This window comes from Thamnophis sirtalis, unplaced genomic scaffold (assembly GCF_051295495.1).
Source record: "Thamnophis sirtalis isolate CommonGarterSnake01/CBP01778 unplaced genomic scaffold, rThaSir2_p1.2 scaffold_4, whole genome shotgun sequence".
NCBI classification, from domain to species: Eukaryota; Metazoa; Chordata; class Lepidosauria; order Squamata; family Natricidae; genus Thamnophis; species Thamnophis sirtalis.
This window is the reverse complement of record NW_028261384.1, coordinates 64,326,932-64,353,607: the sequence shown is the minus strand read 5'-3', so window position 1 is coordinate 64,353,607 and position 26,676 is coordinate 64,326,932. Positions and strand designations below refer to the sequence as shown.

Below are 26,676 nucleotides of genomic sequence, written 5' to 3'. Positions count from 1 at the left end.
GGGAAGGAACGTAGGTGACCCGCGGCCACGGCCAGCACCTTGGTAAAGGTCATGGAGGCTGAAGCCAGCTCAAAGGGAAGGGCCCTATATTGAAAGTGACTGCCCTTGTAGGAAAATCTGAGGAACCTATGAAGTTCCGGAGCGATTCTGATGTGTAGGTAGGCCTCTGTGAGGTCAATGGAGGCCAAGAAATCACCCTGTCAGATGCTTTCTAAGATGGATTTCAGGGAGGCCATCTTGAACCTACGGTAGACCACCCTGGAATTGAGCAGGTTAAGATCCAGGATGGCTCTCCACCCCCCTGAACTCTTGGGGATCAGAAACACGTTCAAATAGAATCCAGAACCCCTCTCCCCATCTGGGACCCTCTCTATGGCCCTGATGGCTAACAGGTGCTTGATGGCCTTGGCCTTCAGGGCCTGTTTGGCCAGATCTCTGGAGGAGGCGAAGATGCGGAATCTATTCAGGGGCTGCGATCGGAACTCCAGCAGGAGCCCGAGTTTAACCGTCTGGAGGACCCATTTGTCTGAGGTGACACATTCCCAGGCATCCACAAATAGGGAGAGGCAACCGCCGATGGGGAGATCCACGATTGGATCACTTGAATCTGCAGAACAAATGGCCGCTCCTTCCTCAAAAGGGCCGCTTGCTCTGCTGCTGGCCTCTAAATCTGTCCCTTGAGAACTGTCTGTCCTCCTGTCTATGATATCTAGGAACCGGATACCTCTGACTCTGGTAATCCATGTCAGGTGGGCAGTAGGATTTTCTCCTGGGGTAAGGAGCCTGTCGGTGATCCGATCGTCTGGTTGTAGCCAGGAAGAACTTTTGCTTATTCTTGTCCTCCACTAAGATAGGATCCAACGAGGCACTGAAAAGCTTGTCCCCGGTGTAGTCAGCTCCTGCCAGATGCCACTTAGCCCGAGACTCCGCCTGCCAGTGGCGCAGCCACAGCAGATGCCTGGACGCTACAGAGGATGACAAAGCTCAAGAAGCATACTTAACTATGTCCAGCGTGGCGTCTGCCAAAAACTGCGTGGCTGGCAGCACCTTGTAGATGTCCTGCAGGAGACGTACCTCCATGGCCGGAGTCCTGCCTCTCAGCTGTTCCAGCCACAGCACTGTTGACCTATTGAAAAAGGATGCAGAAGCGGCTGTCCTAATGGCCCAGGTTATTGCCTGAAATGACTTATGCAAAATCATTTCTGCCTTCTTGTCTTCTGCCTTAAGACAGTTGGTGATGACTCTGGTCAAAGCAGAAGCCAGCGTGGCAACTGGAGTGTCCACTGAAGGAAACTGCAGTGCTTGGGCAAAGGTAGAATTGAGGTTATAGAAACTACGCTCATTGCCCCTCGGTTTCGGAAAAGACCCTGGCTTAACCCACTGGGATTTAAGCACTTCAAGAAACATCTCTGGCATGGGAATCTCCTCTTTCTCCACCTGGGGCCTGTGGAAGTGTCCTTTCTTGTTACCCCTGCTAGGGCCGGGGGTGGCGGTGGCAGGACTGGGTTGTGGAGGGGAATACAGGTCTGCTGTGGCCCTGGCCTTATGAAGTAAGGAGCTGAACAAGGAGGGGGGAAACAGTCCGGTGATGTTGGGTGCCTCAGGACCCTGGGCCTCCTCATCCTCAGAGAACCCCACATCTTTCAACTCCCCCTCCTCCAAATCTGAAGCCTCACTGGCAGTGGAGGGGGAAGGTGACCTGGTCTCCCTGGTAGCAGAGGACCTAAGGTGATCCTGGTGACTCTTGGACTGGTCCCTGGAAGATCTACTCCTGGACCCCTGGGATTGGTGCTTCATCCGAGAAGCAATCCCTTGGGTTATGGCCCTGGCTAGCACCTCTTGGAAGCTCTCAGGAAGCTCTGGAAGAGAGGGGTGCAGCTCTGGGGGTTGCAGGAAATCCCTAGGCTCGGGGGATTGTGGTGCCAGCTGGTGTCTGGCAGGGCTGGGTGCCCTGTACCCAAAGGGGTCTCCCCTAGCCTCAGATGGGTGGGCAGGCGATAGGGGGGTGATAGAGAGCTGTGACCTCTGCTTGAGCCCCCTGGGGAACCAGGGGATGCCATCCGGGCCTCTACCAGAACAGGAGGCCTGCGAGGGGAGCGAGATCTGGAAGGAGATGGGCTGATGGTAGCCCTGAACCTTCTAGTGGAGGCCCTGGTAACTCAAACCCCCTTCGCAGAGGTTCCCTTCCTATGGCCCTGGGGTTGCCTTTCTTGCTGGGAGACCTCCCTCTGGCAACTGGGGGAGCCCCCCTGGAGATCCTCTTGCCCAGATCTGAATCCCCTGGGGACCTGGGCCTGGCACCACTGCTCCTCACTGCCTCTGCCATTACTCACAGTTATGCTGCTCAGCAACCTCCTCTCTGCTAGCCGGCCTTGTTCTTGTACGTGATGGCTCCAAGCTCGCGCTTCTTCTCTGCCACTGATTCACGGCCCAAGTTGCCAGCAGGCACCAATCCATGGCCCTCCCGGATTGCTGGGAGAGTTGGGGCCTTACAAAGCCTTTTCTGGCTTCGGTGGTGCCTTTTGAGCACTCTCGGCATCCATAGTAGGAACGCTGGTCACACGCTCACCCACATGCTCAAGATGGCAGGGGCAAGATGGTGGCCGCTGACCTGCAGCCCGAGCTCCTCTTGTAGCTGGGGAGTGTTGGGGCGATCCCTGCCAGATCCCCAATCCTCCGGAGGCCTTTGCCAGGCTGCTGGAAGCTGAAAAGCTGTTCCACACACTCTGCTCAGTGCGGAGACTCCTTCCCCCTTTCACAACCGTCTGGCCACTTGGGGCATGCGCATGTGCTAGCAGGCAGCAAGGCTTTCGTTAGCAGCGCTGAGCACAATCGAGGATGGATGCAGCAATCCGAGGAACTTCTCTTGAAGGTAAAAACACTAGAAAGGAAAAAAGTCTACACAAAACCCCCTAGTCTTCGTAGGTGAGGGAGAGTCAGGTAAAACACTCCTGAGCTGGAGACTGAGGTTAATCTGGGAGATCAGTGGAGGAATGGAGGTGTGGCCTCAAGATTTACCTCAGCCTCCAGGTCAAAAGGGCTGTGTTAATACCCGTGTGTGACTCCTCCCATGCCCCACTTTGGAAACTCAACAAATATTGCTCAGAAAAAAATTAAAGGAAACATTTTCAATCAAAAGCACACCTTATTTGTTTGGAGAACAGTAAACAATGGGAGCAGGATTCTTTAATCAAATCTGTAGATAAGTCAACTGACAAACATTTATCCAGTACTTGAAAAATATTTTGTACTGTTTACGATCTGGTGCAAAGATGTAATCCATTCTCAGACATTGAAGTGCAGGTAAATTTGCTAACTATGGTTGGAGTGGATGTGGGAGTTAGCTTGCATTCACGGAGATCTGTAGTGAAAATAATTGAAGTCATTGCGAACGACATCAAAACCACTGTGTTTTCCAGGATTATTGTGAAGAATCTAAAGGTGTGCTAATCGATGAAGCCTCAACACTTTCAATGAAAGCAGTGCTGATAGTTTTTGTAAAAGCTGAGGATCCAGAATGCCCAGCAACCATTTTGATTGAGCTGTTGGAATTAGAGAAAGATGCGGAGTCCATATGTTCTGCAGCAATGGGAAGCTTGCGTAAAGTTGGGTTTACCACTGAATATCTGCAGAATAATTTAATCGCTTTCTGCTCTGATGGTGCCAACGTTATGCTTGGAAAAAAATGTGAAATCAGCACCAGAATAGCTCAAACCTCCCAAACATCGTAATCTGGCACTGCTTGAACCACTGCCTCCAACTTGTGCTGGATGATGCAATAAGAGAAATAAAGCAACTCAACCACTTCAAGATCTTCCTTTATAAAATACACACTACCTTCCACAAATCCTGCAAGAGCCAGAATGACCTTTTCCAAATCTCTGAACAATTGGGCATTGAAATTGTGAAGATTGGCAGAGTTTTGGGACCAAGATGGGCTGCCTGTAGTTTAAGGGCAACCATGGCTGTGTGGCATGCTTATCAAGTGCTATATCAGTTTTTTCTGGGCAATGAAAGATTCCCAGGCATGGATTCCCATTTTGAAAATCTAATTTTTTAAAAAAAGTTTTATTCTTTTAATTAAACAAAAACACCAAAAAAGAATAATCGTTCGTTACATCTTGTAGAAAGCGTGTTGATTGGTTACAAATACCTTTCGTGTGTTTCTTCCACAATCATCACATATACTTCATTCAAATTAAATTGTACATTTAAAATTTATGTATTTTACTATCACTGTACCACAATTCTCATTTGGTTTTATCTAAAATCATTTGTATTTAAACACACAACCACCTATTGGCATACATTCACAATCTCAATAAACCAGGGATGTGCAGTCACTAGAGGCAGGGGAGGCGGGGCCTCACCAGTCTCCTGGGGGAAAGGAAGAATTTTAAATAATATTTTTTAAATAATTAAAGCCAGGTTAGGTGCTACCAGATTCAAAGTCACAGTGGCTTGGTGTCTGCTCTCAGTGTTAACTATGGGAGGAGGCCAGAGAACTTGCAGCCTCTTTTGCCTAAGGAATTGTTCGCCTTTTAAAAGTTAAGGCGGAGTTAACAAGCGAACACTTTCATATGCAAAAGAGGCACTGATTCTCCCACCTCCTGATCGGGGAGCAGCGAATCATGCCTTAAGAGCTTACGTTGAGCACGCTTACGTTGGGCGGACAAGAGGAGAGTTGAGAGAGTTTCCACAGCTGGAAAAGGTGGATCGGACGGAGGGAGGGGGGGATTCAAATTTATTGTAATTTAATTTGTAATTTAATAAAAAAATTAATTTTTATTGTGAGGTTTGTGTGTGTTTTTTTTTCTTTCTTCACAGCGGTGGGGTTGGAGGAGGCAGGGGGGTGAGGCGGCAGAGCACGGAAGCGGCAGGGATGTTCTCGCCGCTGTGTTTCAACAGGCCAGGCGTCTTGCATTTATGTCCGCCATAAACACGAGACACCTGGCCTGTTGGACACAGTGGTGGTGGGGGGAGGAATTGGCTGGGTGGGCTGGCTGGCTGGCTGGGGAGGGGAGACCCCTTTAAAGCCCAGCATCGAGTGGGGCGGAGGAGGAGGAGGAGAGTGGTGAGTCCAGGCAGGGAGCAAGTCGGGCGGGGGTGGGTGGGCTGGCTGCAGGCTGGGACAGCAGGATTGTTCGTATGAGGAGGTGGGGGGGCAAGGCGGTGGAACGCGACGGTGGCGAGAAGCATCTCAGATGGAGCCAGGACACCCGGAAGACAAGCCGGCACTTAAAGGCATGCCGAAGCGCCGGCTTGCCTTCCGGGTGTCCCAGCTCCATCTGAGATGCTTCTCGCCACCGTCGCATTCCACCGCTTTGCCCCCCCGCCTCCTCCGACAAACAATCCTGATGCCCCGGCTGCAGCCAGCCCAGCACCGAGCGGGGATGAGGAGGAGGAGGAGGAGAAGAGCGGTGAGTCCAGCAGGATTGTTCATCGGAGGAGGCGGGGGCAAGGCGATGGAGCGCGACGGCGGCGAGAAGCAACACCCCCGCCACTGTGTCCGACAGGCGTCTCGCGTTTATGTCCACCATAAATGCGAGATGCCTGTCGGACACAGTGCTGGGGACGTTGCTTCTCGCCGCTGCTGCAGTCTTGCCTCACCAATGGTAACCGTCACCGCACGTCACTGCAATAAACCTCCAATGACTTTACACCTTTATAACATATTCCAAAACAAAGTCAGTTAGTAGGATATCTAAGCATTCCCTCCCCAACTCACAAATTAAAGCCTATGTCCAATTTGCTTTTACTGGTTAACACACATGTATATATCATTAAACATTATCCATTAACATTTCCTTGTTATTATTGTAGTTGACTGAAAATTAATTACTATTTATATCACCTCTCCTCTCATCAGGCCCAAAAGAGATTATACCTTTATAGCAAGCTCTAAACAAGAATTTATTAATAAAATTTATAGGTCTTTTTCCTAAGTCCTAAAACAATCTAAAATCTAAAACAATCTACAAAATGCTAACATTCCTACTTATTAATCACCAAAAGTATCAATTAACTTTTCTTTATTATTATTGTGGTTAACAAAAAATATTTACTATTTGTATCACATCTCCTCTCTTCAGACCCAAATTAATTATACCTTCATAACAAAGTCTAAACAAAAATGTATTAATAAAATTTATAGGTCTTTTCACCAAATCCCAATTTACAATTTATGGCCACGTTACTTATACTAATTAAGGTTATCATTTCATTATTATTGTCATAGTTGATTATATGTTAACGAATAAACATTCAATGATAATCTAAAACAGTCTACAAAATACTAAAATCCCTACTTATTAATCACCAAGAATTAGCTAACCTTTTATTGTCAACTTCATTATCAACCTGTATCTTTCCAGTAGCAAGACAGTCTTATCTCTCTTGCCAGTTGTTGTGTCAATTCTCTTTTCAGCTTTCCAAAGTTTTTATGAACTTCTCTCTGCACTTTGTTGCTTACAAGATCTCTCATGTAGTCTCATTGTCCTTGAAATGTTATTAACATTAGCTTATCTTTGGTTGTCAAACTTATTTCTGAATAGGTTTCTCTTCTTATCTCCATCCTTCTCACTCTTTTTTTCTCCTTTATCTTGAAATCTGGGATAAAGCTCCAACTTGTCTGTCAGGTGCGACTTCATTCAAAGAAAGAGCCATCTTTCTTTTCTCTGAACAATACTGGAGCTGCTACCTTGGGCCTTGCTGGTTCAATGAAGCCCCTTTCCAAGTTTTTATCAATGAATTTCCTCATTTCCTCCATCTCTCGAGGGGTCATTGAATAAATTTGGGGCTTTGGAAGCTTTACTCCAGGTAAAATATCAATGGTGCAATTCTTGATGGGTACCCATCCACATCTCGATTGGTTCAGTGGAAAATTGAGCAGGACCACCCCCCGCAATAGAGCCATCTATTTGGCAAAAAGCAATAGGGATTTTCAAAGTCTTTAGTTTCAAACCTAGCTTCTCAACCATTTCAGGGCTTATCATGCAACGGGAACACACAGAATCTAATAGAGCCATAAGTTTTTCTTTTGCACCAGAAGAGGGCACTCTAAGCTCGATTGGGATAAGCATAGGGCCAGAGCGAGAACTTACCCAGCGATGAGAATCCTCATCATCAGTATCGTCAGACGAGCTGGGGCTTTCTCCCCACCCTCCTCTGGCTTGAAGCGTTGAGAAACATTTTCTGCAGCGAAGGCGGCCTCCTTCCTCTTGCCTGGAGCCTTCTCAGGTTTCCTCTCTCTCTGGAGGGTGGAGCGGGGTGGGTCAGCTGGACTCAGCAATTCACAGCACGATGCCCTTCCTTTCCACAGCGGAAACAAGCAGAGGGCTTGGGTTTGCCTGCAAAACCTCCCCTGCCCTCACTTCTTGGTGGGGGGCTTTAGGGGGTGGTGATGGGGATTTCTCAACTTCTCCCTCTTCCATGCAATGAAGCCTGATTAAGTCTAACTCAATGTCTGCAGCGTTCTCATACCAAGGTTCCAAATGACGGGGAAGGCATCTGTTTATGCATTGCTCATAAACATCTTTATCCAAGCCATCAGCAAATCGATCCAGCAAGGCCTCTTCCGACCACCCCCTCATATAGGCTGACAATTCCTGGAATTCCTGCACATATTCAGGCAGTTTTCTTTCCCTGTCTAAGGGCCGTAAATTTCAGCCTAGCGCAACGCTCGGTCAAAGGGTCGTCAAACCTTCTCCTCATGGCTGCCATAAAGTCATCAAAGTTCCTCAGGAGAGGGGAGTTACTATTATGTAATCCGACCATCCAGTCGGCTGCTTTCTTCTCCAAGGCCATTAACACCATTCTCACTTTAGATTCATCCGTGACTAAATCAGGCCCATATATTTCCATATAATTCCAGACCTGAATAATAAACAACCCGAGACCTCTGGGTTCTCAATCATATTTTACGCTTAAGGGTGGGACCTTAGCCATCCGGCGTCACCTGGGCACCCCCTGCTCTCGGAATGTCTCTAGCCAGAGGGGGGGAGGTTGGTGCTGGGTTTTCTTGCGCACACCCCCCTTCGGCCCCTCCAGTCTCCCTTAAGCTATGCAGTGAGTACCTTTTCTCCAGTTCCTCTGCTGGTTCCCTTTCCACAGCTCTCTCTCGAATTCAGCATTCACTCCATGCCTCTTCGAGGAGCCCCATGGCGTGGGAGATTTTGTAGTCTTCCTCTCCAGAGCCACTCCAGTCAGCAGCTGGCTTTTTCTTTGGCCTCCTTCTCGTGACTCCAGTTTGTAATTCCTCAGGTTCCTCTTTCTGTCCCACACCCCAAGTCCATCTGGGACGAACAGCAGGTTCTTCCACTCTCAGGTCAGCTAGCATTTCTGTTAGAGATGGTGCTGCCGTTGCACCCATGTCTTCCTCCTGGTCGCTTTCATGCAAAGACATTTTCTTTTCTTTCTATGAGGGCATCCCCCTCGGTAGTTGTTCGCTCCGGGTTGGGTGCAAGGTGAGATTCAGCTTATTGTCAGGTGCGACTTCATTTAATAATCAGGAAAGAAATCACTCAACTCCATTTGTTTGAAATTAAGTATACTTTTACTAATTACAAATGAACAGTAGTGAAGCTAAGCTGAATCTGGTTAATTAGGCGCGAAAGCAAAGAATATCATGTATAATTCAATCCCCTCCCCTTGGCACCCCAGTCCATAGTCCAATTATAATTCACCCAACTGTCAGGTGGGAGATATCTTCAAAAAACATCACCAGGATGAAATGCTGGACAGTTAACCTTGGCGGGAAACTCCCTTCCTCCACATGCGCAATGAGATGGTCAGGTCAGCATCTAGAATCTTCCTCCAGCACATAATGATTCCCTTCCCAAATACCATGCCCCCCATCCCCGTTTCAATGGAAGCTGAAGGGGCAGCAAAGCAGAGGCTGACATCGTCAAACTCACTTTTCCATCTTCCATTCTTTCCGCTTTCATCCATATTTGCTCCATTAATAAGTTCATCTATTGTCTTGTCTTTTTCTTCTATATTTTCATTCTCTTCTTTAATTTTTGGGGCTCCAACCCCATCATCGTTTGCTGTGATAAACAATAGTCTATCCGATTTCTTCTCAAATCTCCCAAATCCCTCTAAGATATTTTGAATTCCAACCAGGATGTTTTGAAATTTTAAGGTTTTTTCATCTAAATATTGATCCATTTTTGATCCATTTTTGGATCATTTTTTGATCCATTTTTTGATCATTTTTGGATCCATTTTTTTGGATCATTTTTTGATCCATTTTATTGATCCAGGAGAAAAAAAGGAGTCTAATAGCCACTGCCACTCTACCCTTCCAAACTTCTGTTGTGAATATATCTATATTTATTTTAAGTCTTAAGCACAAGTTCTTTTGTACTGTTCAAAGTAGAAGGATTCTTATCTTTTTCTTTCCTTTTCCTTCTCTTGCCAAAATATTTTCCAAGAGCACCTGCAAAAAGCAATTTGTGCCCTTGTTTTTATCAGATTTTGTAAACAAGTTGCAAATCCTTCAGTTACAAAGTCAGTGAGATTAAATAGGAGTGAACAAAGGATACATTGTTTCAAAGAAAAAAAATTCAGACTCAGTTTTCCGAATGGCAGATTCCACTTTTTTATACTTTTTCTCAATTTTATGGAAAACAAAAGTCTTTAAATGTCTTTGGTGTAATTTTATAACAAATAGAAGGGAGAATTTGTTAAAATAAAAAAAGAGTTTTAGTTTAAGCCAAAGTAAGGTGGTAAAAAATAGAGGGGGGAAAATCAGTCCATTCACTTCAAGCGGAGAAACAGGAAATGTTACAATCACTTCAATCCACAAAACATTGTTGCAAGCAAGAACAAAAACTTTCTAAGGCAGTCCAATAAGGATTTAATTTGCCGCTTTATTCTTTACTTAGAGGACTAATTTATTTATTTTTTTAAAAGGTTTCTTTGGGCAATCTTTCTCAAAGTAAAAAAAAACCCCTTACCTGACTCACTATCACTTCCTTCCGGAGCCGTCTCCGACTTTGTCAGCCTGGGGGCTGCCTGTTTGCCACCGGTTTGAAGCGCTTCTCTTGGGTCAATCAGGGGCTTTGCAGTGTCCCTGAGACCAGCAAGACTTTGTCTTCCTGGTCACCATCTCTCCAGGATGGTTTAGGTCCTACTGGACCATCCAGAGGCAAAAGTGTCAACGGCAGCCTCGGACAGTCGAGACCCCACATTGTGTTGTCATGACGTTGGCCCCTCCTTCTCAAAATCTAAATTTTTTGAAGGATTTGGCCTCATGATCCATATTCTAAATGAGATTTCTCTTCTGTCAAATGCCCTGCAGGGAGAGATACAGATATCATCAAGGCTGAAAAGTTAGTATTGCGAACAATCAACGCTTTTGAAGTGCTTAGACAGAGAAAGGGCACTTATGAAACAAACCTTGAAGCAATGCTACAAACACAAGCCTTCATAAACACCAATTTAGCTCCAAATCAACAATTTGTTGCCCTTCCTCATGACAAGCTTCTGTCAAGCATCATCACCAATTTGAAGAAAAGGCTGATGGTTTGTGACTATCTAAAAACAGGTAGCCAATTGCCAGCCGCAAACAAGTTACACTTTATCACATATTTGGAGCCAGATTACTGGAACATTGAAGATGTACTCATTCCATGGGCTGAGGCAGAGGCAGCGTTGTTTGAATTTGGTGAAATTTTTAATTACAAAATTAATTTGAACGACTATAGAGATTTTTTGGAAAATGTGCTCAAAAATCCAAAGTACAAAATTCCTGATGGTATCAGAAAAGCTAGAGATATTGTCAGGAAAATTGCTGTTAGTTCAGCAGAGGTGGAAAGGGGGTTCTCAAAAATGAACCTCATATGTTCAGAGCAAAGAACCCGCCTAATTGTTCCAAACGCAAGTAATCTGATAGTAATAAGTGTTCTTGGCATGTCTGTTGAAGATGGGACCCAATTCCTGCAGTGAAAAAGTGGCTCAGAGTGCACCACCACATGTCTGATGATCCATGAGTAAAGACCAAGAAAGCTGCAATTGAGGAGTCTGGAAGCCTAAGAACAATATGGAAATATCAAGAACCATAAAACCATAATACAAATAAGTAATTGAGTTACCTCTTTCATTGTGTTATTCTTATGTAAGGTGTAAGTGCATGCAATTAAAGTCTTCCTTTCTGTGTCTCTTCTTTGTGCAGGCCATTCATTGGAGCAAGTGTGATTTAGTGATGTAGAAGACTGTAGAAGACCAGTTACCCTTCCTCTGTAAGTAGCTGTGTTTAAGTAGCTGTGTTTATTGCTGGGTGTGCTGGGTTCATGCTTAATATAGTAGTGCAAGCAATTAAAGTCTTCCTTTCTGTGTCTCTCTTTTGTGCAGGTTATTGGAGCAAGGTGGTAAGGTGATGTTCAGAAGACTGGCAAGGCCAGTCATCCTTCCTCTGTAAGTAGCTGTCTTTATTGCTGGGTGTGCTGGGTTTATACTTAATATAGTAAGTGCATGCAGTTAAAGTCTTCCTTTCTCCTTTGTGCAGGTTATTGGAGCAAGATGGTGAGGTGGTGGTGCAGAAGACCCAGAAAATGACAGTAATCTTCCTTTTCTATTATTTTGTGTGCTTGTTTAATTCTAATGTGCGGCATGTGCGGGTTTGGAATGGCGACCGGGCTTTTTCGTTCCATTCAAACCCGACAAAAAAGCGCAGGGAAGCCTTCCAAATGGACCGCAAAATCTTCCGGAAGGGTCCCTGGGGATGTCTGAGATCTGGGGGACCCGAAGAAACCAGATAGCTGGGGGGATTACCACTCTCGGACGACCCCAGCCCACGCAACGTTCAGCAGCCTCTGAACCACCGGGGCTACTTGATGGTGGGGGCGCGCTGGTGGTGGCGGCATTCTCTGGCGTTTCTTGGTGCCTGAGATGCCTGAGATGCTCTCTGATGCTGCCCGCCTGACCTGGTGAGCCCTTGGGGACTTTGTTGGATGATCATTGCCCCGGAGGGGGGGTGAACGATCTGGGTGGCTGCCAAGGCTGCATGAAGTGGGTGGCAGACTGTGTTACAGTCACCATCCCCTTTTCGGATGCCCCCTCCCCCCCTCTCTGTTTGGCTAAGCTTCTTCATCAGTGCGGCCTACTCCTTTTTTCATTTCCTGCATGGCTGGACTTTTCCTCCTGGCGAACTCCTCCTTCAGCCCATCATCGATGTTGTGCACCCGAGGTGCCGAGGTGGCGCAGTGGTTAAATGGAGCACTGCAGGCTACTTCAGCTGACTGCAGTTCTGTAGTTCGGCTGTTCAAATCTCACCGGCTCAGGGTTGACTCAGCCTTCCATCCTTCTGAGGTGGGTAAAATGAGGACCCAGATTGTTGGGGGCAATATGCTGACTCTGTAAACCGCTTAGAGAGGGCTGAAAGCCCTATGAAGCGGTATATAAGCCTAACTGCTACTACCCCCCTGCCTGACATCTGGCTCCCTTTTAGCCTGGTTTCTGAATACCTAGCCTCCTCCAACTGCAACTCTAGGGCCCCTGGACTTGCTGTTTCAGCCCCAGTTGTTTTGCTCATAGCCACCCGCCACTGTCCCTGGAATACCATCCCAGACAGCACTCGTTTAACTCATTATATTACGGTGCCTGGGACTTTGGACGAGTGGGGGTATTCACAGTGAGCAGGGGGACCCTCTGCCACCCCTCAGCCACCCCAGAATCTTGGACCCTCCCAGGCCTATAGGAGAGGGGGGGAAAGATACCCCCTGCATACCATCTCCTGCTGCCTTTTCCAGCGACACTGGTCTCTTGTAATTCTGGGCTTTGACCATCTGACTTCCCTCAACTATATGTCTAGGGCATTTGGACTGTTTCTCTTAGTCCCAACTGCTGCCAGCATTACCATCTTTCACAGCCCGTGGACTACCAGTATTGGCATTTTTATTACCTCCTATTGCAACCCCTGGACTACCAACGGGGAGAGTGCCTGTTCATTCTATCTAAGCCTCTTTACTATGACGCTGCGGACTGTGGTCGCTTGGAGGTATTTACGGTATTCACAACATTTACGGCACGTGAGAAAGTCTACGCACTCGTTAAGGATATCCGAGCCCTTCCCCCCTCCATCTCGGTCCATTTTCTGTTACTTGGATCCTTTGACTTTTGGACCTCTGGACCTGGCTTGCAGGAGAGAAGTGGGGTTTCTCCGGTTTACCATCCTTTGCCACCGCCAGTTCAACCCCCCCGCCTATTTTCCAGACTTTTAGATCTATATTGCACAATATTTAAGATCTGAGACCTGTGCAAAGTGCTTTAGTATGGTGAGTGCTTGGTGTGATTGTGGTTGATTGAATGTACCCACTTTTATTAATTATATTGTTGTATTCTGTTTTTAAACTGTTTGTGGGGATTGTCTGATAGTATGGCTGGGTATGTTTGAGAAGGTTGGGATCATAGCCGGGTACCTGCTGCGCTGAGTGCTGTGCAGAAGTGTCAGGGGGGGCTGGGCCTAATCCCATCCTTAGTATGTCTGATTCGAAGGGCCTGCCGGGGAATGCGGTGGCCAGGGGGGAGGATGGAGGGACCTTAGACATGGGAGTGGGCCGGAACATTACGGTCATAACGGGGAGGGGCAGATATGGCAAGGACTTTAGGGCTGGCCATTACCGGGGAAGGAGGGTTCGCTATGTCACAGAGATCCCTCCTTCTGGCCCTACTAGTTCCACTCCAAGGCCAGATGGCGTGAATAGTCAGGGCCCTGGTCTCAGGCTGCTGTCGCTAAATGCCAGGTCTGTAGTTCACAAGGTTCCCCTCGTCCAGGACCTAATTTTAGACGAGAGGGCAGACCTGGCATGTATTACTGAGACCTGGCTGGGCCATAAGGGAGGTGTCCTCCTCACTGAGATGTGCCCAGAGGGTTTTCAGGTGCTTCATCAGCCGCGACCCCAGAAAAAGGGGTGGGGGAGTGGCCATTGTTATCCGAGGGTTCCTAGTTCCTCGCAGGATCCCTGCTCCGGAGCTTGTCGGGTGTGAATCCTTACTGGTGAAGTTGGATCTTGAGGGTCAAGTGGGCTTGTTATTAACGTACCTGCCTCCCAACAGCATTGCAACAGCCCTCCCCTTGCTCCTTGAGTCAGTAGCCGAACTGGCAGTTGAGTTCCCCAGGCTTATGGTGCTGGAGGATTTCAATTTGCCTTCGCTCGGCGAACACTCTGATGGAGCGCAGGAGTTCATGGCTTCCATGACAGCCATGGGCTTGACCCAAGTAATTCAGGGCTTGACTCACTCAGCGGGTCACACGCTTGACCTTGTATTTCTCTCGGAGCAGTGGAGTTGTGATCTTGGTTTGAGGGGTATTGAGATCTTGCCCCTGTCATGGTCAGACCACTTTCTGCTGAGGCTTGACTTTCGGAGACCAATCCCCCACTGTAGGGAGGAGGAACCGATTAGGTGGTTCCACCCCAGGCGCCTTATGGACCCTCCGGGCTTTCAGATGGCACTTGGTGTTATACCTGATACTCTTGTCCACAGTCCGGTCGAGGCCTTGGTCGCTGCTTGGAACTCAGCGACGTCAGAGGCCCTCAACCGGATTGCGCCTTTACGGCCTCTCCAAGGTAGTGGATCCAGGAGGGCTCCTTGGTTTACTTAGGAACTCCGGGAGATGAAATGCCAAAAGAGATGCCTAGAGCGCCGCTGGAGGGCCAGTAAGTCCGAGTCAGACCGAGCACTGTTGAAAACCTGCATCAGAGCCTACCTCCTGGCAATTCAGACAACAAAAAACACATACTTTGCTGCTCTGATTGCTTCCGCTGAGTCGCGCCCAGATGCCTTGTTCAGAATAACCCGCTCCCTCTTGAAAGGGAGGGATGCAGGCAACCCTTTACAAGGTAAAGCTGAGGAATTTGTCCAATTTCTTGCGGATAAAGTTGCTCGGCTTCGGGCAGACCTGGACTCCAATTGCTCAGAGCCAGCCGAGGTACCGGGGGAGGGTCTTGAGCGGAATTTATGGATTGACTTTCAACTTGTCACACCTGAGGAAGTGGACAAGGCCATGGGAGCTGTGAGCGCCTCCACTTGCGTGCCGGACCCGTGCCCCTCCTGGCTAGTTGCTAACAGCAGAGAGGTGACACGGGGCTGGATCCAGACGATAGTCACTGCCTCTCTTCAGGAGGGGACCTTCCTGCCCCTCTTAAAGGCGGTGGTGGTGAGACCCCTCCTGAAGAAGCCGTCTTTGGATCCAGCCATTCTAAGTAACTACCGTCCAGCCTCCAACCTCCCCTTTGTTGGGAAGGTTGTTGAGAAAGTGGTGGCCTCTCAGCTCCAGCGGTCCTTGGATGAAACTGATTATCTAGACCCCTTTCAGTCTGGATTCAGGCCTGGCTACAGCACAGAAACTGCTTTGGGCACACTGATCGATGATCTCTGGAGAGCCAGGGACAGGAGTTACGCCTCTGTCCTAGTGCTCCTTGACCTCTCAGCGGCCTTCGATACCATTGACCATGGTATCCTTCTGCGGTGGTTACGGGAGGTGGGAGTGGGAGGCACCGTCCTTCGGTGGTTCTCCTCCTACCTCTCGGACAGGTCGCAGTCGGTGTTGGTTGGAGGGCAGAGATTGACCCCCTAGGCCCCTTAAATATGGGGTGCCGCAGGGTTCGGTCTTGTCCCCCCTCCTGTTTAACATCTACATGAAGCCACTGGGTGAGATCATTTGGCGGCACGGGGTAAAATGCCACCAATATGCGGATGATACACAGTTTTATCTGTCCGCCCCGTGCCAACTCAGTGAAGCAGTTGACATGATGTGTCAGTGCCTGGAGGCTGTTAGGGTCTGGATGGGTGCGAACAAGCTTGTACTCAATCCCGACAAGACCGAGTGGCTGCTGTTTTTCCCTCCCAATAATTGGCCTTGTATTCCAACTCTCAGGCTGGGGAGTGAAATTATACGTCCCTCAGACAGGGTTCGCAATTTGGGAATCCTCCTGGATCCACAGCTGACTTTAGAGCATCATTTGTCAGCTGTGACCAGGGGGACATTTGCCCAAGTTCGCCTGGTGCACCAATTGCGTCCCTACCTGAACCGGGAGGCACTCACAACAGTCACTCACGCCCTTGTGACCTCAAGACTGGAATACTGTAATGCGCTCTACATGGGGCAGCCCTTGAAGAGCATTTGGAGACTGCAGCTTGTCCAGAATGCAGCCGCGCGAGCGATTGTGGGTGCACCTCGGTACACCCACGTCACACCTATCCTCCGTGAGCTGCACTGGCTGCCTATTGGACTCCGGATGCACTTCAAGGTGCTAGTCATTACTTTTAAAGCCCTACATGGTATCGGACCTTGGTACTTGAGAGACCGCCTTCTGCCAATTACCTCCTCACGACCGATTAGATCCCACAGATTAGGTCTCCTCCGGATTCCATCAACTAGCCAGTGTCGATTGTCGACCCCCCGGGGGAGGGCCTTCTCTGTGGCTGCTCTGGCCCTCTGGAACGATCTCCCCGTGGAGATTCGGACCCTTGCCGCAAAGCCGTTAAAACCTGGCTGTTCCGGCAGGCCTGGGGCTGATGAGTTCCCAGCCCCACTTGAATTGTTGCGGCTGTTGACGAGTTTTTAAGCTGTTTGTATTTGTCTGTCTTTTCGTTTTTTGTATTTCCCCTTTCCCCTATTTAGTTTGTTAGCCGCCCTGAGTCCCCTCGGGGAATAGGGCGGCATACAGGTTCAATAAAACTACAAACTACAAACTAATGCAGTACCAGCATGGTGGTGCAGAAGACCAGTAAGGCAGTAATAATCTTCCCTCTGTAAGTAGCGGTCTTTATTGTTTTGTGTTCTGGTTTCATCCTAATGCAGTGCATGAAATGGAAGAATTCATTTCTGTGTCTCTTCTTTGTGCAGCCCATTCACTGGAGTCAGTGATACAGAAGACTGGCAAGGACAGTCATCTTCCTTCCATAAGTAGCTCTTTTATTGTTTTATGTACTTTTTAAAATCTTACTGTAGTTCATCCATTGGGGCAAATAATTCAGTGATATCATCTTGGTCACTCCCACTCGGTCACATGACTGCCAAGCCACTCTCATCTAGTCATATGACTACCAAGCCACTCCCATCCAGTCATATGACTGCCCAGCCACTCTCACCTGGTCACATATCTGGCAATCCACTCCCACAAAGCAGACCACACCTACAGAAGAGGTTCCAAATTTTTTTGAAACCCACCACTGTATATTACCAAGCATGTTTACTAACATGGGTGAAAGAATGGATAACTCTCAGACATTCTCTCAGATTACTTGTATTTAGAAGATCATGAAGTCCATTTAAGATGGCATGCTTTTTATGGTATGGTAAGAACAAAATTCATTGTTATTTTCAAAGACTATCAGGAATGCTCTATTTTTAGTATGCAAAAAGGTGAAAACAAAAATTTATATGAAAATCCAGGATGGCTTTCAACAATTTTCACCCAAATGTGGTAAATCTTGACAAAATTTTAACATATAACATTATCTTAAATGTGGAAGGGAAACTAAAAACTAAACAAGAATGACAAGGAACAGGGTGTTGATTTATGATGGTGGCCACAAATGCAAAAGCAATTGAAATATGAGAAAAATGTTAAGACTTGAAATATGAGAAAAATGTTAAGAAATATGAGAAAAATGTTAAGACTTTATAAAGAGCAAACAACATTTGATCAAATACTGTTAACAGTGGATGAAAAGTTAATGAAGAAATTATACAATTTTCTATTAAATTTAAAAATGGAAGATGAACAGGTAAATTATAGTATGGGCAAAATATTTTGGATATACCCTAGAATTAGATAATTGACAAAAGCTTTGGGAAAGAAACTACAAATTGATGATGGCAAGAAAAATCTGTATAAAATACGATACCAGCCGAGGTACCGGGGGAGGGTCTTGAGCATGCTTTATGGATTGAGTTTCAACGGGCTTCTCCTGATGAAGTGGAGAATGCCATGGGACCGGTGAGTGCCTCCACTTGTATACTGGACCCGTGTCCCTCCTGGCTGGTCTCGACCAGCAGGGAGGTGACACGCGGCTGGATCCAGATGATTGTGAACACCTTTCTCCAGGAGGGAATCTTCCCAGCCCTCCTAAAGGATGTGGTGGTGAGACTCCTCCTGAAGAAATCGTCTCTGGACCCAGCCATTTTGAGTAACTATCGTCCAGTCCCCAACCTTCCCTTTGTAGGGAAGGTTGTTGAGAAAGTGGTGGCCTCGCAACTCCGACGGTCTTTGGATGAAGCCGATTATCTAGACTCTTTTCAGTTGGGTTTCAGGCCTGGTTACAGCATGGAAACTGCTTTGGTCGCGCTGATCGATGATCTCTGGCGGGCCAGGGATAGGGGTCACCCCTCTATCCTTGTGCTTCTTGACCTCTCAGCGGCCTTCGATACCATCGACCATGGTATCCTTCTGCGATGGTTGCGAGAGGTGGGGGTGGGAGGCACCGTTTTGCGGTGGTTCTCCTCCTACCTCTCGGACAGGTCGCAGTCGGTGTTGGTCGGAGGGCAGAGATCGACCCCAAGGCCCCTCAAGTATGGGGTGCCACAGGGTTCGGTCCTGTCCCCCCTCCTATTTAACATCTACATGAAGCCGCTGGGTGAGATCATACGCCGGCACGGGATTAAGTATCACCAATATGCAGACGATACGCAGCTGTATCTGTCTGCCCCGTGCCAACTCAGCGAAGCAGTAGAAGTGATGTGCCAGTGCCTGGAGGCTGTTAGAGTCTGGATGGGAGCAAACAAGTTGGCACTCAATCCAGACAAGACCGAGTGGCTTCTGATGTTCCCTCCCAAAGATTGTCCAACTGTTCCATCTCTCAGGCTGGGGGGCGAAATTAGAACCCCTCAGAGAGGGTTCGCAATTTGGGAGTCCTCCTGGACCCACAGCTGACTCTAGAACACCATCTGTCGGCTGTGACCAGGGGGACCTTTGCTAGGTCCGCCTGGTGCACCAATTGCGACCCTACCTGGATTGGGAGGCCCTTCAGACAGTCACTGATGCCCTTGTGACCTCAAGACTGGATTATTGTAATGCGCTCTACATGGGGCTGCCCTTGAAGAGTGTTTGAAGATTCCAATTAGTCCAGAATGCAGCCGCGCGAGCGAGCCAAGGTACACCCACGTTACACCTATCCTCCGCGAGCTGCACTGGCTACCTATTAGTCTCCGAATCCGCTTCAAGGTGCTGGTCGCTACCTATAAAGCCCTACATGGCATCGGACCTGGGTACCTGAGAGACCGCCTCCTGCCGATTACCTCTCTCAGACCAATTAGATCGCACAGGTTGGGTCTCCTCCAGATTCCATCTGCCAGCCAATGTCGGCTGGCGACTCCCCGGGGGAGAGCCTTCTCTGTTGCAGCTCCGGCCCTCTGGAACGAGCTCCCTGTTGAGATCCGGACCCTTACTACCCTCCTGGCCTTCCGCAAAGCCACCAAGTTCTGGCTGTTCCAGCAGGCTGGGGGGAGCTGAGAAGCATCTACCTCCACGGAAATTGTGAGTGTTGGTTTTGTTTTTAATATGTTGTCTTTGTCTCGTTCCCCCCTTTCCCTTGTCTTTTGTGAGCCACCCAGAGTCCTCCGGGAGTGGGCGGCATAAAAGACAAATAAATAAATAAATAAATAAATAAATAAATAAATAAATAAATAAATAATAAATAAATAAATAAATAAATAAATAAATAAATAAATAAATAAATAAATAAATAAATAAATAAATAAATAAATAAATAAATAAATAAATAATAAATAAATAAATAAATAAATAAATAAATAAACAAACAAACAAACAAACAAACAAACAAATAGAATGAATGAATGAATGAATGAATGAATGAATAAATAAATAAATAAATAAATAGATAGATAGATAGATAAATAAATAAATAAATAAATAAATAAATAAATAAATAAATAAATAAATAAATAAATAAATAAATAAATAAATAAATAAATAAATAAATAAATAAATAAATAAATAAATAAATAAAATATTCTATAGGTGGCACTTACCACTGACAAGATTAGCCAAAATGTTTAAAAACATGTCTGCCAAATGTTGGAAATATAATCAAACTTCAGGCACATATTATCACATATGGTGGACATGTTCAAAAGCAAAACCTTTTTGGACAAAAGTGCATACATGGTTAGAATAATTCATATTAACTCAAGTATTTTAACTCAGATATATTTATACATATTACCATAATCATACCTCCATTTTCATTTGACTATAATTGTTTAAATGTCCTTCATCATAAAATATATCAAGATTTAAAACATAACCACATACTGGCATTGCATTTGCTATTTCTAATATCCTCCAATAACACTGAATCCTTATGGCCTATTCTGGCTAAACATCTGTAATATTTAGTAACAAAAATTTCTAATCCTCCTTTCCAAATCACTGTTTACAGTTTACATCCCCTTTCCATATATTGTACTCATGCATGCACACACACACACACACACACACACACACACACACACACACACACAGAGTTGTTGTTTTTGTTATCATTATCCCTCCTTTATTTGACTGTGTCTTTTATCATAACATTTCCCCCTAATAAACAAAACTTAACTAAATTTAACTTAGTTATTTTTTATTAACCTTCATATATGACCAAAAAAATTCTAATCTTCCTTTTATAGGTACCATTCAATATTCATATACAAATTACTTATCATAGCAATACATAGGTATACATTATTATCATTATCAATTATTTATTTAACTATATCTATTGTCACTAAATTTCACTGTTTAACTAGTTTTAGATTATACCCTTTCATCTATCAACCTGTAACTTTCCAATAGCAAAACAATCTCATGTCTTCTGCCATTTGTGGTATCAGTCCTCTAATCATCTCCTTAATCAAATTTGTATGGACTCCTCTTTGCAACTCATTGCTTATTAAGTCTCTCATGTAATTTCTATGCCCTTCTTCTGTTTGCTTAATCAGTTTATCTTTAATTGTCTGTGGTGTTTTCAATGTTGTTGCTAACAAATTTTCTGTCTTTAAATCCATAAATTCTTTTATTTTCTTCTTCTTCTGTATCTTGCCATCTGGGGTAGAGTTCCCCTCCATTTAATTCCTCTTTCCATATTCCACTCTTTCCATTTCCAGACACAAACCAATCACCATAGATATCAGCAGATTTAATTTCTTTGTAGTCATTTTTCTCTTTGGTTTTTAGGACTCTAAATTCCACATTTTCCACTTGATAAACATCTCCAGCTTCTTCATCATATTTTACTGTTAGATGCTCTAGATTTTCCAACTTCTTCTCCATCCTCTTAAATGTGTTTGATAATATCTGAATTTCTAACAATATCTTTTGCAAACTTAAAGTTTCTTTCTGCTGTTGAGATTTTGCCATTATCTCCAGCTGACAAACACTGCTGCTCTGGCTTGGAAGGTTTTTACAAAATTAAGCATAAATTCACAATAAGGTCTTATTTTCACTTTTCTCTGGTTGAAGATATCCTTCAAAGGAACATCTGTATGCTTTTCTTCTTATCACTCTCTATAAACAAAACAATGCGACCTTTAAGTGCCAAGCCAGAATAATCAGTAAGGAAAGTAAAAGTGTTTTATTTCCAATACACAAACCTCCAGCCTCCGAGTAGTAGTGTCATCTTAACCTCTGTTGTTTTTCTTTGTTGCTTTTTGTATCTTTTTTATTCCAAGTTAAAAAAAGTCAAATTCTTAAATAAAATAGAGAAGAAAGGGGGAAAACACACACAGTAATGAAGAAGGAGAAATTTAGTCCATAGGTTGCAAAAAATAATAATGAAAAAAGAAGAAAACTTAATCCATTCATTTTAAAAGGCTTGCATAAATTCCATCCATGAAAATAACATTTAAAAAGTAAGATAACCCACTGTCCAAAAGCATTCAAAGCTTAATTCCGCTGCTTATTTCTTCTGTTCTCAAATTTAAATTAACTTTAAGTTTTTTATAGGCAATCTCTTTTAGAACGGTAAAAATTCCTCAACAGCTGAAAACACTTTCTCTTTCCACATCCTTCCATTTTGGAGCTGCCCTGACTTCATCAGCCTGGTGGCTGGACTTTTTTTTTTTTAATTGAACAAAAATACAAAAAAAGAATCATCCTTCATTACATCTTGTAGAAAGCGTGTTGATTGGTTACAGATAACTTTCGTGCATTTCTTCCACAGTCATTACTTACAGTTCATGTTAGAATATACACTTTAAATCAAAAATCTTTGTATATCTTACTATCAATTTACCACAATTCTCATTTGACTACAATTATTTGAACATGCTTTTACCTCAAATCGTTCATACTTAACCACATAATGGCATTCCTTAGCTATTTCAAAAAATCCTCCAATAACATTACACCTTTATAGCATCTTTTAAGTAAAAGTCAATTAATAAAATTTCTAAGCCCCCCCTTTTTTTCCAACTCACTGACTAAAATTTAAATCCAAGTTACTTTAGCCATTACCATAGCATGTATATATTGTTAAACAATGTCCACTAACATTTCCTTGTTGTTATTATAATTGGCAAAAAATAATTTACTATTTATGCCCCATCTCCTCTCATCAGGGCCCCCACCCCCCAAAAAACCTTACACCTTTATAACAAGATCTAAATGAAAATTTGTTAATAAAATTTATAGGTCTTTTTCCCAAGTCACAATTTACAATTTATATCCAAATTTCTTTTACTAAATTGTAAATACATGTATATATCATTACGCTGTTGTAGGGTTATTACAATGCATCATCTGGATGGTTCTTAGAACTGTGGTTACATGTGATTGCAAACTTCAGCAATTCTTTGCTTGCAGTGTGTTCCCAGGCATGAACAAGGACACAGGATGAAACAATGTATAACCTGTAACATTTATTGCTTTGAATGTATGACACTTGATTCTTTCATTGTGTGTGAGAACATGTATATTCTCACGAACACCAATGATGTAATTACTAACCAATTATTGTGCCTTGGAGCCTTGTTAACCAATAATGGAATAACATGTAAAGTAGGTGAGAATTAAGAAACTGCAAAGCTATTAAACTCTTGTCTGATGCTCTATAAAGTTGCTGTTGATTCTGCTTTTGATCAATAAACTGTTATTGATTCAGCTATCCATGGATTCTTTTCTTTCATTCATCTTCAGCCTTCGGGAACCAATGCAACATTTTGGCGCCCGAACAGGGACCCATATTTCGTCCAGCAAGGATAGACGTGTCGTCAGCCTTTGGGCTTCTCAACCTTACCTCTCAAGGTTTCTGTAAGTATGGAGTCTTCGCTTTCTCAGGAACAAAGGAAGCATGTAAATGCATTGGGTTATCTTCTTAAGAAGTCTGAATTATCTGTTTCACAGAAGGCTCTTTTTCAGCTGGTACGAGAAATTGCTTTAACTTGTTCATTCTACCTTGAAAGGGGTTCTTTGAAGTTGTCAGACTGGGGAAAAATTGGCAAGGTTTTGCATTCTGAGCCAAGGACAGAGATAGATATTTTGCACACTTGGCATTTATGTCGATATGCTATAGAAATGTTTGGTCACAAGGAAGAGAATCTTTCTTCTCTTTAAACACCTCTCTCTTTTCAGCCTCCTTCTGCTGTGATATTTCCTCTGCAGTCTGAAAAGGAAATTTTATCTTCTGATTCTAAGGCTGTATTAATAACTTCTGCTCCTTCTGACATTGAATTAAAGCCTCCTCCTTTTCCCCCTCCTTCTTCTAATATTGTTCCAAAGTCTTCTTTTCAAAAGATGCTGGAAAATTGACAGATGGTGCTATTTCTGGAGAAGAGTTAGCTGAATTATTGTCCGTATGTCCAGTACAGTATCAACCAGGACCACAGGCTGGACAACAGATAGCAGAATGGGAAGGTTTGCCATTTCAAATTTTAAGGGAGTTAAAGAAGTCTATTTCTGATTATGGAATTACTGGAAATTTTACTAGAGGTCTTTTAGAAGGAATTAAGAATGATTATTCTATGATACCTCAAGATTGGAAGCAATTGTTTCGTATGATTTTAACTTCTATGCAATATGTTGTTTGGGAAAGTGAATATTTGCATCATTCTCATGCAGCTGCTCTAGGTGGAGGTGGTGCTTACACAGTAGAACAGCTATTTGGATCAGGTCAATTTGCAGATATTCCTGCACAGGTTCTTCTTCCTCCAGCTACATTAGCTGTAGTCTCTGAGTGTCCTTTCAGAGCCTTTTTAAAAGTTCCACAAGCTGGTGAGCCTAAAGTTAGTTTTTCTAACATACGTCAGAGAGTAAATGAGCCTTATGCTGATTTTGTAGAAAGGCTTTCAACAATTGGATAATCAGGAAGCAGCAGCAGAATTACTGCATCAATTGGCTATTGAAAATGCTAATATGGATTGTAAACATGCTCTGCAGTCTTTAAAAGCTACAAATCAATATACTTTAGCAGACGTGTTACATGTTTGTCAGGATATAGGATCTAAAACATATAAAATGAATTTACTAGCTGCTGCAATTCAGAAAGGAAGAAAACCTGTGGGGAATTGTTACAAATGTGGAAAATCAGGTCATTTCAGTGTCTCTTTCACTCGGGAAACTTGCAGGTGGGTGTGGCATCCATCCAGAAAACAAAGAGTGCCTTTCCCGTAAATCTCCCTCCTCCCTCTCTTGTCCCTCCTCTCTCTCTTATGCCTCCTCAGCCACAACAGGTAGTGCTGAGATCGATTTAATTACTCAAGAAGATTTGGATTTTAAATTTCCTTTAGAAGTTAAACTTGTTTCTTCTCAGTACACTGGTCCTCTTCCTTCTGGATTAGTTGGTATTATTTTACCACACTCTTCTGCTCATAAATTGGGATGTTTTGTAGTTCCAGGAATTATTGATTCTGACTACACTGGAGTGATCCTTATGCAAATTTGGGTTAATATTCCACAATTTCTTTCTAAAGGATCTTCTGTAGCACAACTTCTTTACTTCCCTATAAGGTACCTAACCTAGGTATTAGTCATCATGGTGATTCTGGATTTGGTTCAACTCTTACTTTTATAGGACTTCTGCAGTCTATTACTTCTCATAGACCACTTCTTACTTTATATGTCAATAAGCAACCTTTTCAAGGTTTGTTAGATACAGGTGCCGATGTTACTGTCATCTCCCTTTTACAGTGTCCTGTGCAATGGCCTAAATGTGATGTTAATTCCTTGTGGGGCATTGGTGGGTCTACAACTGCTTGGCAAAGCACTCATTCCATAGCCATTACAACTTCTGCTGGTAAGTCTGTATCTTTGCATCCTTACATTTTAGATATTCATACTAATATTTGGGGCAGGGATCTTCTTTCTCTTCTTAATGCTCATTTGATTTTGGATAATGGCACTTCCTCAAATGGCTTTGTTCTACACCTGTTTGGATTGAGCAATGGCCTTTTTATCTTTTAAAAAATTGACTGCTCTACATCCCCTGGTACAGGAGCAATTGGCTGCTGGCCATATTGAACCATCTACTAGTCCATGGAACACTCCTGTGTTCATTATAAAAAAGAAAAGTGGAAATGGAGATTTTTATCTGATCTTAGAAAAATAAATGAATGTATTCAACCAATGGGGCCTTTACAATGTGGTCTTCCTAATCCTAATTTAATCCCACAGTTTTATAAATTATTAGTTGTAGATTTGAAAGATTGTTTTTCACTATTCCTTTATAGTCACAAGATAAAGAAAAATTTGCTTTCACTGTGCCTGTTTTAAATAATAGCCAACCTACGCAATGATATCATTGGTGTGTTTGACCACAAGGTATGCTCAATTCTCCTACTATTTGTCAATATTTTGTAGATCAAGCTTTGCAACCTTTTCGTGATCAATTTCCTTCTTATTTAGTTTATCATTATATGGATGATATTTTAATAGCAGGTCCAGATCTTGATGAAGAACAAGTGCTACAAACATTGACTACCATTGTAGCAAGCAGAGGGCTTTACATAGCTCCTGAAAAATACAATGCACTGAACCTTATTCATATAAGGTTTAAAGTTTTACAATCTTCTTCCATTCCTATCTTACCTGAATTTAAAAGTGCAATCTTCATATACTTTGGTTCAATAGCAAAAACTTTTAGGTACAATCAATTGGGCTCATCCATATTTTAAAATTTCTACAGGAGAAATGTTACCTCTTTTTTCTTTATTAAAAGGTTCCAAGTATCCTGGGGATCTGGTGTCTCTTATTGTTTTGCAAAAGAAATGTCTCCAGGACATTCTAAATAAACTTAAACTGAGATATGTTGTTAGAGTTGTTTCCATAGCTAAGAAATCATGGTTAGCAATTCTTACTTCACCTTTACCTACTGGTTGTCTTTATTACATTTTATATGAAAAAGTGATTCATATATTCATATATTCATGAATGGTTGAATTTGTCTGCTTCTCCTCCTAGAAATATTTTTCCTTATCAACAAGCTTTAGAAGAATTGATTATGAAAGCACGACGAAGATCTTTGCAGTTAATAGGTCATGACTTGGACGGTATTGCTTTCACTTATACTAAACTTGAACATGAACATTTAATGACTGTTTCTGATTCATATCAAATTGCTTTTTCTCAATATCTTGGTGATATTCAGTATTTTTTATCCAAAGATCCTAGAATAGTTATTACAAATACATTAAATCTTTCATTTTCTTCTATTTTTACTCGTTCT

General features: G+C 43.9%; 1 protein-coding gene across 1 annotated transcript in view; it reads right to left on the bottom strand.

Moving 5' to 3' along the window:
- Positions 1 to 200: 200 nt before the first annotated feature.
- Positions 201 to 26,676, bottom strand: part of LOC148045888 (uncharacterized) — a 60,734-nt gene continuing 34,258 nt past the window's right edge. The window contains exons 2-4 of the mRNA XM_087714400.1: positions 1,075 to 1,126; positions 732 to 965; positions 201 to 607 (exon numbers count right to left, since the gene is read on the bottom strand). Coding sequence (XP_087570526.1) covers positions 201 to 607; positions 732 to 965; positions 1,075 to 1,126 — 693 coding nt within the window. The remainder of the gene's footprint in view (positions 608 to 731; positions 966 to 1,074; positions 1,127 to 26,676) is intronic.